This window comes from Mesoplodon bidens (genome assembly GCF_964165515.1).
Source record: "Mesoplodon bidens genome assembly, chromosome: 6".
NCBI lineage: Eukaryota > Metazoa > Chordata > Mammalia > Artiodactyla > Ziphiidae > Mesoplodon > Mesoplodon bidens.
In genome coordinates this window covers 6,445,964-6,462,831 of record NC_138162.1, presented here as the reverse complement: position 1 = coordinate 6,462,831, position 16,868 = coordinate 6,445,964, and the positions used below count along the sequence as shown (strand labels likewise).

Below are 16,868 nucleotides of genomic sequence, written 5' to 3'. Positions count from 1 at the left end.
AGCCCGGCTCCCCTCTGCCCCTCCTGGCTTGCCGGTCTCACCAGGCGCCCCCTTGCCACCTGTCTGAGTCAGGCTGTGACATCTGTGCGTGTCCAGGTCCCAGACTCGAGCAGATGGGCCAAGGTGCTCGGCCTCTGTGTGGTTCCCACAGCCCCTGTGCCCCTACCCACGCCCTCTCCCCACTCCACCACCTCACCTGCCTGCCCTTTGGCGTGAACCCCACCCCCTGGGAAATGAGGGGCTGCAGCCATCGTAGTGCCCTCTAGGGTCCTCAGAGAATGGGCATTCCCCTGGAAAATCCCAGGATTCCCATTTACAGCTTTGCACGGAAGCCCATGGTTGCCCTCCATCCCCATTGGGGCCTGGCCCTCCCAGACCCCCCACGGCCAAGACGGTGGCTTCAGCGAGGGGGCGAGGGTGAGCCCAGCCTGACCGGTAGCCTCTCGGGCCCTGCAGGAGCTGACTACGGGCAGATCTCAGAGGAGACCTGGGTGTACCTGAATAACCTGTATGGCGGCGGCCCTGAGATCGCCCTCCGCCAGAGTGTGGCCCAGCTCCAGGACCCGGAGAGCTTGCACGGGGAGCAGAAAATCGAAGCCGAGACCCGGGCCGTGTGACTCAGTGGGCCCGTCTGTAAGTCCTCTCCTCCCCCCGCGGAGACCCTCTCGTGTCCCTCACGTGTTGGAAGAGCGCCCTGCACACACCTGCCCTGAGGCTGCTTGGAAGGACCTTCACGAGGCCCCCGCCGGCTGATGACCCGGGTGTCCCCACAGGCCCCCCGCCTTTGCCCTCCTCCCTGCGGAGGGGGCGTCTGTACCCGGAAGAGAGGCCGGCCGCTCTGGAAACCCAGATGTGTAAAGAGGCAGAAAAGTTGTTTTGGTTCACAGTGAGTAATGCTGCAACTAGAAAATACATCCACTTCAGGCTTGTTAAACGACCAAGGCTCTGCGACGTTAACTCGGGTCTTTGTCTCGGCAGTGCCCTCGTGTCACTGCCGTCGTTGTGTCCCCAAACCTGCCCTCTCGCTAGCTCGGGCCCAGCTTTTGTCCCTGGACCCTCAGTCAGGGGCCATGGCCTTGGGACAGAGGGTCGGGGAGTGGCTGCCGCTCCGCAGGCGTTTCCCACGGGCTCCTGGTCCAGCACCTGAGTCACGGTCGACGGTCAGAGCCGCGAGCAGGGTGCCAAGCACTCGGCAGTGCGGGTGCTGCCGCTGGCCCCTGGGCCTGGTCCTCCCGAGGCCCCGCTTCGCCCCCGCACCTCCCGGTCGTCACAGAGGTCTCCTGAATCCTGGGCGGCTCTCGATGTTTTTCGTGCAGACTAATGACTCCGGACACGTTTGTGATTGGGACCCGAGGGCGGGGTTGGTTTTCTGTCAGTGGAGCTCATTTCTGGAGGCAGCTGGTCCCCTCGCACCCTGTGCTGCTGAGCTGGCCCTGTGGATTGGCTGTCATTTGCCCCTGCCAGGGACCCAGATGATGAAACAGAAATACCTCGCGTTGCTATGTTTGCTGCTGATGCAGCTTCCCCGGGGGGCTGACATTTCTCCCCGACACTGAGCTGCACAGGGCCCCTGGGCCGGCTCGTACGCGTGGGTCCCGGAAGTGCGTCTTCTGGATGCTGAGCGAGGCCACTGCTGGGGGGCTGGGACCTCCGAGCACAGCGAGGTGGCACTGAAGCCCCTGGACAAAACAGCCGTGGCCAGTGCTCACCTCGTCAGGGCCAAAGTGAAAGGGGGGGTGGGAAAGGGGTCCCGGGACCAAACCCCCCAGATACCGTGGCCCTCAGCCTCCATAGAAGCAGATGTCAGTGGAACTTGCAGCAGGCGGTTCTGGCGGAGCCCCTGAAGCTCTCACGTCTCACTCATTTCTGTGATCTCCTTTCACCCGGATCTGTTTCCTTCTCCACCGGGGCAGCATAAGATCGAAGAACAAGCCGCTGCTGGGATTTCTGGACGTTTGCCACAGTCCTTTGGAAGTTGCTGCTGGCACCAGCGGCGACCCCCATGCAGAGCCCGGCGGTTGCATGTTGCACTGTTTGTGACGTAGACTCCGCTGTGCAGGTTGTCATCTCGCCCCACGTCTGCGCCGTCTAGTTTGTGCTCAGAATGTCATAATAAATATGTAACGTTCCCCACAGCCCATGCTCTCGTCTCTGCACCCGCCGCAGTTAGTTCTGTTCCTGGAGGGAGAGGGAAGCTGGCTGCCGTGGGGGAGGGTCATGGGGGAGGGCGGTGGAGCCGCGGTGATTAATGTTTGACCTTTCTAAGAAAAAAGGATTCTTACTCTAAGCTTTTGCTTTTTCGTTTTGTAACATACAAAAAGAATCTGCCAGAAAAACTTAACATGCATTCGATTTTTAAAAATGCAGATAGAAACCATATTGCTAATGCTCAAATGAGCATGCTCCCTTTTGGCTTTCAGAGCGATAGAGGTCCTTACAAGTGTGCAGGCCCTGGAGTTGAAGGCGATTGGCTTCCTTTACAGAGCCCTTATTCTAGAAGGGCTTTTTACTTGAATAAAATAATGCAACTTAGCAAACCAGTTCATGGCCTTAGAGAAACATGTTTGCATGAATTCTTGCAAACTGCTTCTTACATTTTCTGGAATGAAAAGTGAGAATTTATTTTAAAAAGATGTGCTTTTTTTAATATATGTAAATTTATTTATTTATTTATCTTTGGCTGCGTCGGGTCTTTGTTGCTGTGCGCGGGCTTTCTCTAGTTGTGGCGAGCGGGGGCTACTCTTCGTTGCAGTGCACGGGCTTCTCATTGCAGTGGCTTCTCTTGTTGCGGAGCACGGGCTCTAGGAGCGAGGGCTCAGTAGTTGTGGCTCACGGGCTCTAGAGCGCAGGCTCAGTAGTTGTGGCACACGGGCTTGGTTGTTCCGCGGCATGTGGGATCTTCCTGGACCAGGGCTCGAACCTGTGTCCCCTGCATTGGCAGGCAGATTCTTTTTTGTTGTTTTTTTTGTTTTTTTTAAATAAATTTGTTTATTTATTTTTGGCTGTGTTGGGTCTTCGTTTCTGTGCGAGGGCTTTCTCCAGTTGCTGCGAGCGGGGGCCGCTCTTAATCGCGGTGCGCGGGCCTCTCACTGTCGTGGCCTCTCTTGCTGCGGAGCACAGGCTCCAGACGCGCAGGCTCAGTAGTTGTGGCTCACGGGCTTAGTTGTTCCGCGGCATGTGGGATCTTCCCAGACCAGGGCTCGAACCCGTGTCCCCTGCCTTGGCAGGCAGATTCCCAACCACTGCGCCACCAGGGAAGCCCGGCAGGCAGATTCTTAACCACTGTGCCACCAGGGAAGCCCCAAAAGATGTGCTATTAAAAAAACCTGATAGAACAGTTTTTTGAGCCTATATATTTAAAAAACAAAAAAAGAGTGTGTACTGTAACTCTTGAATTCCTGTGTGCAGCTTTCTTCACATGGAGCTTATCTACTCCATGCCTCCGTTTCCCAGTGATTCACTCTCCTGTGAGATGGTACACATTTGGTTCAGAAACCAGTTTTTATTTCTCCCATTTCCTGTTTTATCAAGATTTTGTTGTTGTTGTTCAGCTTGAATTATAACAGCATCATCTGAATATACGTAATTCAGAAAAACTCCTTGACGTGTTCTAGCCTTAAAGGTCCTACATACATTTTAAACACATCTTAACTATCAGCTAGGTTACTGTACTGGAGACTGTTTAGTGCTTTGCTTTTAGGGAAACAAATGTTGAACCTCACATTTTTATAAGGTAACAGTATAATTAAAAGGTGTAAATGTCTTCATCTCTTAGGCTTGCTTTCTCCTAAGGTTGCCCAAGCAGTGGTTGGATTCTATTCACATTACTACAGAAATAATACTGAAATTGGATAAGACCATTCTATGTTCATGTCTTTCTTGGGGCTAGCATTCCTGATTCAGTATAAACCACTTGTGTTTAAGAGTAAAAACAGTATATGCACTTTTCACTGAACTTAAAAATGAAAATCATGTCACCCTATTGTAATCTGTTGGTGCTTTTTTAGAATGTAGCTTAATCACGACAGACCTTGATGTTTATTTCTTATTTAAACCCTCTTTACACTTAAGCATTTTTACAAGGGTCAGATTTCTTGTTTAACTTATATGGAACTATGTATAGTACAGCCCAGTGATATCAGACAAGAATTAATATTTCACTCTATTTCAAATGCTTATAAAAGCTTTTATTGTGAGTTAGATTGCTAATGCAAAGTTTACGGCCTTCTGGTACTGAAAACTAGATACACAAAACAATGTTACGGACGATGAAGATAAAGAGTATGTTTTCGTTTCAGGGCTTTGGGAGAAAATCACTTAAACTCTTACTACTGAATAGAGTAAGCCTAGAAGCCTATTTATATTCCAGGGAAAAGAAAGTCTGCATTTGTTTCATGGCTTAAAGCATCTGGTTTATACATATTACATTGCAGTAGTGATATTGAAAAATTGTCTCTTGCCTAACGTTTTTACTGTCCTATGAACAGGAATTAAATTTTAAAGTGCTGCTTGAAGATGGCTGTGGTAACTAATGTCAATGCAGCAGCAATATTTTTACCTGTTTCTAGATGACAGTATTACTAAAATTTCTAGAACGAAGGCATTTGTTTAGTCTCAGTTACTTAAGAAAAATATAAATTGTAAAAAGGACTCAGATAAATCATGAACTCAGAGGAACTTGCAGATGGTCATTGTTCAGAAGCCAAATCAATACGATGGACCATCAAAAAAAAATTAATGTGACAAATGACCAGTCACCACGGGGGGCTTTGCATGGCTCCCCGAGAGTCAGCTCATCCAGAGGCTTCAGGAGGAAGTGGAGGCCGAGCTGCTTTAAACACCCGTCGGCCTGTGTCTTTCCTTTCCTGGAACCACAGCCCCGGCCCCAGAGAAGGGGGGCCAGATGTGCTCGGGGGATGAGGCCAGCACAGCCCACAGGCCGCTCCCCTCCTGGCATCCCACCACGGACTTGGTGCCTCCCGGCTGCTCAGAGCAGCCTCAGAGCAGGGCTCCCCTCTCTGGACCCTACGAGGGCTGCACTGCGGGTACCCTTTCCCTTTCCTCCCCTGACGGCTGATGTTGACACCTCCATCCCAGCATCGTGGTTGCTGGTGTCTGGCATCGGGAACTCCCCCACATTTAGTGATGCTAGTGGTTTACGGTCCCTGTGGTTTTGGTTGGTTCTGTTTATGCTTTGGGGGTTTGGAGGGGAGAGGGGAACTTGAGATTTTATGTGTGACTTTAAACATTTACTTGTGAAATCCCATCAGACATGCATGTGCAGAAACAGGTTCAACACAGAGTGATAAAACAGGTGACAGATACCCGCCCCTAGGTAGGACTGTTACCAGTTCCACTGAAGCCCCTTCGGGGCCTCCTGATCACTGACCCCCTGCCCACCCCAGAGGAAGCTCCTTCCCTGCGTTTCCTTCAGCCCTCACTTTTCTTTATAGTTTCACAACATACGTGTGTGTCTGAGCATCATTTTAGCTTTGCTCACATTCAAATGTTGGATCCCATGGTACAAATTTTGTGATTGGCTTTTCCTGTTAAACATGGAAGATGGGGACGGGAAAGCTTTGTCTGGAGGGTTGCTTGATCCGGAGGTTTGGAGACATTCACTTGTTGTATGTACTACAGGAAGGTGAGAGAGAGAGGTAGGCACCAGTTGGCCTTAAGATGTTTCCTCTATACTTTCCCTTGAAATAACCAGGCTTGTCAGTGGCTCGGCCGAGATGCTGGCATGTGAAGACAGGACAGGAGCGTGTGGTTGTTCACCTCCAGTCACAGACGAGCGGCGACAGGCAGCGCTGGGCGGCAGGGGAGGCCGCCTCTGTGTCCTCTCTCCCACGTGCCGTCCCGTGGTCGGGCTTCTCCTCCAGGCTGGCCCGGGCCTCGATCCAGCGACACCTTTTAGAGTCACAAGCCAGCCGGCAGACTGGGGAGTTTGTAGGCCACGTGTGTCTGCAGGCCTTTCCACCTGTCTGTGCTTCTGCTGACAAAGCTGCATCAGAAAGTACATTCCCTGGTGGTCCAGTGGATAAGACTCCGCGCTTCCAAGGCAGGGGGCACGGGTTCAATCCCTGGTGGGGGAACTAGGATCCCACGTGCTGCACGGTGTGGCAGGGAGGAAACAAAACCAAACAAAAAACATCTGCAAGGTGCAGCCACCCCAGGAGTGTAGCTTCCTACCTTTGTTCTAGTTGGAATTATGTGCAAACGTAAATTATCCTGCGAGTCTTTCACGACCTCATTTTGAGCCCCAGAGAGCCTCTGGGGAAGCAAATGGTGTTTTGGAATCATACCTCCCTCTGGCCCTCTTCCCTACGACACCTTTACCTACAGCAGAGAGAGGCCCCGTTGGTCGTAGCAAAGGCACAGGGTGCAGAAGAAATTGATGCCCTTGGGAAAAGCTGGGAAAAAGAGTCGTCCTCATTTTGGACAAAGTGTGTCCTGGAAGGCTGCCCTAGGGACGTGTTGGGATGCAGCCTCCAGGCCTTGCTCGGACCTGACACCAGCGAGCAGCCCAGCTGAGGGCTGTTTGGAGAGCCCGAACTGCGGGCAGGGCTCTTGGCCTGGCGTGTGGGAGGATGTGCACCCCGTGAGGGGCACGAGGCTCCCAGGGCAGAATGCCGCAGCACCCAGGGGATCCTCCCCGCCCCCGCTGCTTCCGGGGACCAACAGAGGAAAATGAGGAAATCCCCGTTTCCTCCCGCGGCTTTTGGTCCCTTAGCTCTGAGGACAAAGCCACGTTGGGGGCCGGCCATTCTCAGTTTATGCTGTACCTTCTGTGGCTCAGCGGCGTCTCCAGCTAATGGGAGGTCATTTAAGTAAATGGCACTCACTGTACCGTCTGGACAGAGACAGCGTTTAAGTCAGGGCCTAATGCACGCAGCTCCGGAGAAACGGCCCCTGGCGCTCTCAAAGAGGCTGCGAAGTGCGAAGTGCGTGCGAAGTGCCGTTTGCAGCGTTTGCGCGTTAATCCCCAGTCTCAGAGGGCGCTGGCAACAAGGCTTATGCCTCCCCTTCTCAGAAAAGGCCAGCAGAGGCCAGGGAAGAGGAAGAGAGACCCCCTCCAGGCCAGGTGGGCCCTCACTCAGACCCGCACCATCCATCTCTTGCTGTCCCGTGGATCGCACAATTCCAGAGATCTCTTTTGCTTTAGTTTAAAAAGTGACGGCATACTCGAATCCCCCTGCCTCTGCCCACTTCCATTTCCTTCCTGGTCACCCTGCTGGGGACCTTCGTCCTTCCCTCCTCGCCCGCCGGCTTCTCTCCCACTAGGGGTCGCCAGCGCCTCTGCGCAGCGGCGGCGGCGGGCGGGGGTGGGGTGGTGGGCGTGGCATGGGCGTGGCCGGCAGGTGGGGAGCGGGGGAGAGGCGGGGCCGAGCAGGGCGGATGCTGAGATTCCCAGACCTACCGGAGGAGCCTGACCGACGGGTCTGAGTCAGGGGTTTGTGCGCTTACAGAGGCTGCCTTCGGGAGCACACCGGGAAACCAACTAACTGACCGCAGCACATACTGCGCTGCCGCCGCTGGTTTCCGTGTGCGATGGGGTGAGGCGTCACCTCCCCAAACGCTTGAACCAAGTAGGTGCGTAAAGACGGGCCAAGCTGGGAGGCGGTTCAGTGTTTCAGACCCGCGAGCGCCGTGTAAGGTCACAGAGGTGCCAGCCGTGAACTCTGTCCCCGAATCAGAACAACACAGGCTCCATCACGGAGCCGGGAGGGAGCTCGGAATCAGAGCTGACAGCTAAGATCTGTGGCTGTGGAGGTGGCGTCCACCAAGTGTTTTCCCCACTACTGGGGAAACTGAGGCCCAGGGAGGTGGGGACACGCGCCCTATTCAGACCCAGCTCCCAGCCCCTCACGATGGCGGGGTCCTGCAGGGGGGAAGGTTCTACGTGAAACAGAGGGAGACATTCTTTCTCTTACCGACTGTTAGAGATTAGTCCCCAAATATTGATAAAAGCCCAGAAAGAACATGCTGGAGACATTCTTCCCAGATTAACCTTTTGCTGACAACCTGGACAAGAGGGCCTCAGTAGGACGGTCGTAGAGCCACCTAGTTCCCTTGACCATCCCGTCTCCTGCTGAGAACCCCGACTGGATTGTTTGGAGGCCTTGGCTGCTGGACACCATCCTCCCCAGGACCGACGGCAGCAGACTTGGCTGGGTACTTGGCGAAGCTCTTGCTTGAAAGGCCAGTCACACGCGTCTGTGGGAGGAGGCCGCGGCCGCAGCGAGGCCTGGCCCCTTACGGGTGGCCTCACCTCCCACCCCTCCGCAAGCGAGTGGCACTTGGCATTAGGCCGCCCTGCTCACTTAATATTTCACTCCCTCAACAACTGTCTTCCTAAATCAGCTCTGAAGAGCCTTAGGAAACAAAGAGGTGTGGGCACGAACCAGTCTTCCCCCCAAAGCCCGGGGTGAGATTTTCAACTCAGGGTATGGAGAGGTCCTCCCTCCGGCTGCATGCAGCCGCTTGGCGCAGGCACGAGGCCCTCACCCTTAAACGCTGCACGCTGTCCGTGGCCTCACAGAAACCAGTGATTATTCCAGCCAAGCTGCCAAGGAGAGGGTGGGCTTGAGCACTCGTGACACCAGACCGCCAATGAAACGCAAGCCCGCTGCGATTTCCCGGCCCCTCAGTCCCCACAGTAGGGTCCCCGAGACCCCAGAGTAGCTGCCAGCTGAATTTGCATGCACAAAAAATGGCCTGGACCTAAGGAGCCTCCCCAAATCCCTGCACTGAATCAACCGAATCCCACATCACTGAGGTCTCTGACGGTTTCCCCCAGTGGGCGGGGCTGGAATTTGGAGCTCCCTGGGTCTCAGGCCCCTCCCCAAGCAGATGGCACCACGACACCGGTTGACACAGTAAATCAGTGACATGCAGATCGGAGCCCAGCCTCCAGCCCAGGGGACTCTGACTGCTTCTGTGACCCGGGTCGCCTCTTGTGCAACAGAACAGTCCCGCGATACCGTGCCAGAAGTTACACTTTTATTTAACATTTAGAGGATTAACATATAGTTACAAGGTCAATATAAGCCTTCCAATGGAAGCAGTTTATTTGGTTTAATTCCATCTCCAGAGACAAATGGGCAATTCCATAACCTTTACGATGGCAATGGGCCGTTTACAACACTGAAATGCCTCCAAAGTGTAGAATTAGTGCAACACACACAGATAAACCAAGAAGTTTAAAGGTGCTCAACACCAGGTTAAAATAAAATTTTTGATCACTTTTTAAAGTTTTTTGATATAAGCACAGGAGGCCGAGCCATTAGGAAGTGTGAAATCGACATTTCTGGAAAAATACTTGGCATCAGCATAACTGTTTCATGTTCAGTAAACTTTTCCCCAGTAATTACAGATGTTACCAAAAGGCATTAGAGGCCTCTGCGCTACTGCTGGAGAGACAGGCTGCTCGCACCCAAAAGCTTCAGGATGATCGTGATATAAACCCAAAGGAAAATCCCGTTACAGCTTTCCATGCCTTTTTATTTTTCCTATCCTGCAAAGGAAAAATTGGGTAAGCGACAGGTTCCTCTCTTTCATTTTGTTTAAGTTATTTTCAGGGTAGCTTCTTTAAAAATGAGTTATTCTTACGGCACAGCAATATCCTAGCATTGGTGGAGAAGTGACGGGCAGTGGATACGAGGGAAGGCTGAGAAAGAAGCACATGGGAAATTCCACGTTTCTACTCTATGTGAACTGCTCTATAATAATATATAGATGATTTCACAGTAGGATTCCCAGAGTAAATGATATATCTCAACTATCCTATAATAACTTATTTCCTTTACTAAGCCCAGCTGGTACAGCATTGCCCTTTCCCCATAGCCACACAGACTGTCAGAGAAGCAAACACCAAGGTTAACATTGAAAAACACTCATTATCCATTCTTTTTTGGACGCAGGTGGTACAGAGAAAAAAAAGGCACAGGGGATACAAGAGGATACCAGCATATTCTATTTTGGGTTTAACAGACATTAAAAGAACAAATTACTGCACTTTATGCCTTTTCCCCTAGGTTGTAAGAAATTCATCTATCCTGACCCCTAATATGAAAGATGCAACGCACATGCATTCCCAAGGCTCTAAAATCAGATTTTAAAAAATGTTTAGCATCCTTGTAGAGTGAAGAGCGGGCAGCTTGACTTGGTGAGATTCACAAGGTCCTGAAGACACCCGGTCACCCTGCCACTGGGACTGTCCATAGGAACCACGCACCTGCCGGTTTGCAGGGACACAGGTGAGGCCCTGACTCTCCTCGCCCTTTGGCATCCTGGCTTCACCGTCATCTGCCAAGACAGTCCTCTCATGGGACTGAGGCGTGTGTGACAATGGGGCCACCCCTTGGGTGTTAACGGAGCAGCCCTCAGATGCCCACAGCTGCAGAGGCTCAGTCTGGGGAAGAAAGAGCGAGGGAGTGTCTCACGCTTGCTCAAACCTGAAGCCACTTCCTCTTCCCCTGCTTGCCCTTGGTATTTGCTCCCTCTTGGTTTCTTGTCACCAAGGGTTGACTAAGCCACTCTCAGAGGCTGGTGTGTGGTCAACCCTGGTTTGCCAAGAGGAACCGTTTTCCTACCACTGAACAAAGGCCCGACCCTCAGGACCTGTCCTTTCTGTCCTTGTCCCTTCGGCTCCTGTAAGGTTTCCTTGTCTTGATTCCTAAGTGTTGAGAAGCAGTGAGGATGCTCAAGGCGACCTCCTGGTCACCAAAAGCCAAACAAAAGAGGAAAGATGCCTGGTGGCATCCTCGGGCTTCTGACGGCATCCTCGCTCACAGAAACTCACAGCCAGTGATTTCTCTGGGCTGTTTCTGCACCGAATAAGTAGAGAAGCTATGCTGCTCTAAGGCATGAGTGACCACAGGGTACATGACCTCATGTCTTCCTCAAAGATCCATAAGAGGAAGGAAATTTAGCTCAAAAAACAAACTTGATTAATTCCACTTGGCCTGGAGAGCAGGTGGGAAAATGTGGAAGCCGTAGCCACAGGATCACTTGATGGACCTCAAGAAGCACAGGGTCTTTGGTGATGAAAACACTAGAATCCTAAGATGCGGATCTTGGACTTCATGGAAAGGGGAGAGTCTTCCCTTGGCAATGAGCTAATGCAGAGGTGAGACGCTCGTTCACGATCTGCAGTTCTCATTAACAGGTGGCCAACGGGGAGGAGGTGGGCTGGGGCCTTCCTTGACCCCGTGAAAGGTGGACACAGGCAGGGCAGCAGGCCTGGCCCAAGAGCTGGAATTTGACTTGCGCTGTGGACTTTTCCAGGCCACTGAAGACAGGGCCCCAAACAAAAATGTGTGTACGTGTGTGTATGTGCGTGTACATGCCCCAGTGCCTGCCACGGACATTCTCAGGCTGTGAAACGTTTCAAGGGCCAATTGTTTACTATGAGGTGAGGACGCACAGTCAAGAAAGGACCACCGAATACCCAGTGGACTTGGGAAAAGAGTATTTTCTAACGTAAAGGACACAGGGACACATGAGTGACATTTGGGTGCCCAGTCCACCTGGTGCAGGCCTGACCCTCCTTGTTCAGATTCGGTTTGTCTCCCCAGGAGACCAGTGGCAAAGTTTTCACGAAAGGCACAGTGTGAATTGTGGATGGGCTGGGATGCGCCAGATGGACTGAGGGCCGAGGCCCGGGAAGGAGGGACCACGCGTCAAGCCACCTTCTGTGGCCCCGAGTTGGACGGGGACCAAGACAGGGACAGACCTCCCCGCAAGAGGCAGCCAGGCTGAGCCAGGGGAGGAACCAGGCTACGAGGAACATGCTGTAAAAAGAAAAGAAAGAAAAAGGCAAGCAGCTGCACGTGGGGATGGATGTCGCTTCAGGCTTAGGTTCCGAGGGCCACACACCAGCAGAGCCCCAAGGCGCTGGCGGGCACCCAGGCCTGTGGAGACAAGCAGGCCGAAGGTTTCTCCTGGGAAGGCTCTCCCGAGGCTCTGGCTCCCGGAACCATCTTTAGGAATCTACAACACAAAAGACAGAGAAAGGAAAAGGCTGTTAGAGTGGCTGCAGCAGGTCAGGGGCGGGCACTCTGCAGCTCAGAGCAAACTGCACCGCCCTGGGGAGCGGGGAGGGGAGGGAGCATTTTGAGAGCAATGGGTTACCACAGGGCGAGTCGGAGATAAGGAACTTTCACGGTTTTATCTGCAATCAGAGCAGCTAGTCTTTCCTTCAGGGGTAAGAGAAGCCGCCCAGGAGATGATGCACCCACGCACCCGAACTCATCTTTCTCATAAATTGAGTTCTGAGACAGAGAAAGAAACCAGCTTCCCAGAAGGACGCCGGGAGCCCAAAGGCCTGGTTCTCCCTCCGACTGACACTCTCAGTTCCTTGGCAGTAAAAGGCGACGTCTTTGGTGAAAAGGAAAATCTGTCACTCAGCGTTTACTCAGCAATAAACAGTGAAAGTTCTTCATCTTGAGGGGATGGAAGAGAAACAGGAGACAGACTCCTCAAGCCCGGAGGTGAACACAGGGTGAGAAACAGAGGTGTCATCATATAAAAGGGGGAAAGGGTAGGATTTTTTTTTTTTTTTTTTTTTGGAATAGCATTTGGCTAGAAAATTCCCCATTATTGAAGACGAAAGAGTTAAATACTCGGATTACACAGAATAATTTTCTCGGAAAGGTGGAAAATCATTTAAAATACACAACACTGAGAAAAATATAACGTTTATTAGAGAGGCAGATACGAGGGTACAACTAAAAGGTGCCAGACAGATTCTTTTCTTGTAAGGTAAGGAGAGAGAGAAACAGTCACGTTGGCCATATTCAAACAAAACTTACTCAGAACCCAAGTGTCTACAATAAACTCAAGTGTGGATCAGCCGGCAGGGGACCTAGCTACCACTGTAACCGTCCTTCTGGCTCCCCCAGCGGTTACAAAAACAAAAAGGTCATTAGACATCAGAATCACCAATAAAACAAACAGAAAGAAGAGTAAAACATTAAAACAACGAATTCAAGTAATCCTTTTAGTTTTTCTATTGCAGTATATACAAATCTATTGGGGCGGGGGGCAGTTATGGATATATTTCACAGAGAGCAATTAAAAAAAACAAAACCAAAACCATAAAAGAGGACAGTCACAATTCAGTTGACAATGCAGTTGGAACTTACTCTAGTCTAACTATTTTGGCAATTATTAAATAGTCACATGGTAGACACCACACACACACAAAAGTGCACTGGCATTACTGACAGTAAAACAACTCCTTTTGAGTTATGGGCCTTGGAAAGCAGCAGCCCCGCCCACCTGGGATGGGCTTAAGGGGAGGGCAGTGTTTATGGAGCAGGCTGAACAGATTTATAAACAAGGCAGGGAAGGAAGGCTTCGACATACATTATTAACCTCTAAGTGTATCTCTAAACAAAAGGAGAAAACTTTGTACACAAGCTGAGACTTTGCTACTTTTATTTTAACAGATAACTGTTGGAAGTACATAAAGTATACTTCGGGTGGAAACGGAAATTTGTGATTCTCTGGGAATCAAGACTTTTGCTAATCCTCTGTGCATTGACTAGATGGACCTGAAACTACAAAGTATCTTTCACTGTTGAGTCACTAGTACATAGATTCACCTGGTAAAGGTACTGAGGCATACAACCTAAAATACTGATCATACTTTATGTGCCCAAATCGCCCGTCCCATCCCCGAAAGCCAGCTGAGCTACTTCCTGAAAGAGCAGGGGAAAAACTAAAACAACACCAACCAACCTCGTGGAATGCCGTACTTTTCAAGTCAGGCTTTTAAAAGACTAATGTTATCCTGCCTCATTTTAAGACTTTTTCAGTGCTTAGTTTGCTGTCTCCAATAATTCACAGTCTGGAAATGAGTTCATCACAGGATAGAAAGGTTAGGTTTGAATATCTTAGGGATCCACTTGGTTACCTGCCCAAAGCTGTGACCACCTACTGCTCGTTAAATCCCCGTGGTCAGCTGACTTTCTTGCTGCCGTAGCTAAAAGGAAGAACTGAAATGATTCTCCTGAGAGGTCTGGGGTCAGGGTGAGTGGCTTTATCAACATTACGGCAGCAAAGGCATAATAAAGCAAAAGAAATCTGAATTACAAAATTATACTTAAAAAAAATCAGGCTGGCCAGGGTCGGTTTCCCGCTTGGGCCACAGTTGTGTCAGATGCAACCACTGGGGGAAGCTGGATGTAGGGGATCTCTCTGCGCTATCTTTGCAACTTCCTGAGAATCTGTAATTATTTCAAAATAAAAAGTGTTTTAAAAATCAGACAGTCAGGGCTTCGCTGGTGGCGCAGTGGTTGAGAGTCCGCCTGCCGATGCAGGGGACACGGGTTCGTGCCCTGATCCGGGAGGATCCCACATGCCGCGGAGCGGCTGGGCCCGTGAGCCATGGCCGTTGGGCCTGCGCGTCCGGAGCCTGTGCTCCGCAACGGGAGAGACCACGACAGCGAGAGGCCTGCGTACCGCAAAAAAACAAAACAAAACAAATCAGACAGTCATTAAGTAAAGGTTACTAAATTCCATCTTGGCGGCCCTCGGGAGACGTAAGAGAGCTTTCTGCTAGACTCTGCAGCATCCCCCGTAACTCCTGCCAGCTCCTAGACCCCTGATGTGCTGCTGCCAGTTTTAAAATCAGCTTTAAATTGATCTGACGTTCTAAAAGGAGCCCACAGTGTAGAAGCAAGGAGCTCATTTCCTATTTAAGAGTAGGAAGGACATGAATAAATAATTTTCAAAGCCAAATAAAGAGAATCTCAACCCCATACCTTTATTCTGACTCACTTCTAGCTGGTTCTCTGTGATCTCAGGGCAGATTCTAGAAATGAGCACAACCATTGGGCATGTCACCAATTTCACTACCTATCCTGCCAATTTAAAAATGCAAATCCCCATGTGACCCAGATTCTTTTAAGATGGTGAACCATAAAACGAGCTAGAAATTCTAAAACAATTTTCAGTAAATTCACACTTTGGGTCTTAAAGATGCCAATGATTAGAAATCAAACCAAAAACCCTTGAAAAGTGACGTGCTGGGGTCTGTGTGTAGAAGCAGTTGCTTACAAGGGTCTATTCACAGCCCCACCTGGGCACGTATGAGCGGAATACAGCTCCACCTCCCACAAAACCCCCAACAGAACAGAATGAAGTGAGCTGTTTTTATGTAAGTTTATCTAAACAGCACTAGCACAACTGATCAACTCTGTCAATTGGCAGAAGGAAGGAAGATCAGTAGTCATATGTAAAAATCAACTGGTTGATCGACCAAAGTTTTCCATGTTTCAATTGGTTGTTTAGGATCATATAGACATAACCTGAAAACACGGTGATCTAACAATTATCTTAAACATGTTTAAGGAAATATACACACTTTTGGTACCAATCTTATTCTTTACTTATTCTATACTTCATTGATGACTTCCTTCGAAGTGAATGACTGTAAAATTTAACAAACTAGCGTAGTTCAGTTTATGAAGTTACAAAGTGTAACACTCTAAGGTAGTTCAATTTCTGGCAGATACTACATATAAATAAGAGAACTGGTCTTCTGCAGCCCTAGGATGTGCACGGACTTTTAGATTCAGAAATACGGATTAGAAGCTAGAAGGCAACTTTTTGGTTATCTACAGATGCTGCCCAAGAAGAAATGTTTATCAGATTTCAAAGGACACAGTTGTACATTGGCAGCTGGCAGCTTTCCAAGTAAAATGTCATTAGCAAGTGAAACTTGATTATCGTCAAAACCAGCCCAGGAAATTCAGGTGTAAGATGCCTGAAAGTCCACCCCGTCCCTAAAAGAAACTGCGATGCTCCCCATCCAGTCTTTTGAAGAACTGCCTGTAACAGTCATAGTTGTGGGGAGAAACAACTCCAATGTTTTAAAGTTTTTTGTTTTTTTGGTTTCTTTTAAGTTGTATTAAATATAAGTCTTAGCACCTTTGGCATTTTTGTCCAAATAGACTTCGACGTATGAAGTGGGGACATAACCCTCTTCATCTTCATTTCTCCGGATGCGGGTCCACCCGTCCCCTTTGTCTTCCTCTATAACGTACAGTGTTTCTCCTTCAACTACTGAAATGGTTCCTTCGTTCTGACCTGAAAAAGCAATATCAGAGTATTTTAGGTTTCTTGTCAAATCTGGGTTGAGAGCACAGCTTTGCAACGAGGAAACAAGTGTAGGAAAAGATGGATGCACTGACCCTTCTGCTCTCCTCCCACACAGAAGCTTCCAGGTCCTCACCTTGCGTCTCTCTAGGACCCTCTTCTAACTCCTCCTGGGAGCCCTCTCGTTCCTCCCTCCCAGAACAGGAGGTATTTTCCGCAGAGGAAATCTTGGGTCCGCTTCTCTACTGTTCCCTGAAGGTACTCCTATGGCGTCAATTACATCTCTTTACACAGCACCCCGACTTTTCTTTCTCCTGTTCTGGTTCTCTCGTCTGAGGTAAGGTTCCACTTGGCCTTCTGCCTGAAGCCCATTTCCACCTTGATGGTACCCGGGCACGTGGAACGCGATAGGGGTGAACCCAGACTCACTGTTTTTCCTCCCAAACTAGATCCTCCTCCCACTTTCCCCTTTCAGTGGCCATCTCCATCATCCCAGGAATGCAACTTCAGGGATCATCTGTGATTTCCTCCCCTCTTTGTTTATTGGCTGCAGCATCTCTGCGTCCATTCCTTAATCAAGGCCCGGAACGCCATTTGCTAAGACAATATCAAAAGACTAGCCGCCATCGCTCAAGCAGTGTCCTGAAAGGCAGACTGTTTAGGGGGCTGTTAATAGCGGTACTGTGGGCGCGGCGGGGAGAGGGATGGTGTGGACGTGAAGTAAAACCGGGAACATTTAACCTGGTACTTCTCTTTCTTAT

General features: G+C 50.2%; 2 protein-coding genes across 6 annotated transcripts in view; one reads left to right on the top strand and one right to left on the bottom strand.

The window, feature by feature from the left end:
* Positions 1–2,127, top strand: part of USP20 (ubiquitin specific peptidase 20) — a 47,276-nt gene extending 45,149 nt beyond the window's left edge. For 4 of the 5 annotated variants that reach the window (XM_081237764.1, XM_081237765.1, XM_081237768.1 and 1 more), the window contains one exon: positions 457–2,127. In XM_081237764.1, the coding sequence (XP_081093890.1) occupies positions 457–617 (161 nt within the window). In that variant the 3' untranslated portion in view covers positions 618–2,127. The remainder of the gene's footprint in view (positions 1–456) is intronic. The other variant, XM_081237766.1, reaches the window with a different exon arrangement.
* Positions 2,128–12,685: 10,558 nt separating this feature from the next.
* FNBP1 (formin binding protein 1) overlaps positions 12,686–16,868 on the bottom strand; it is a 133,951-nt gene continuing 129,768 nt past the window's right edge. The window contains exons 15-16 of the mRNA XM_081237774.1: positions 15,940–16,098; positions 12,686–14,821 (exon numbers count right to left, since the gene is read on the bottom strand). Of these exons, the coding sequence (XP_081093900.1) occupies positions 14,790–14,821; positions 15,940–16,098 (191 nt within the window). The 3' untranslated portion in view covers positions 12,686–14,789. The remainder of the gene's footprint in view (positions 14,822–15,939; positions 16,099–16,868) is intronic.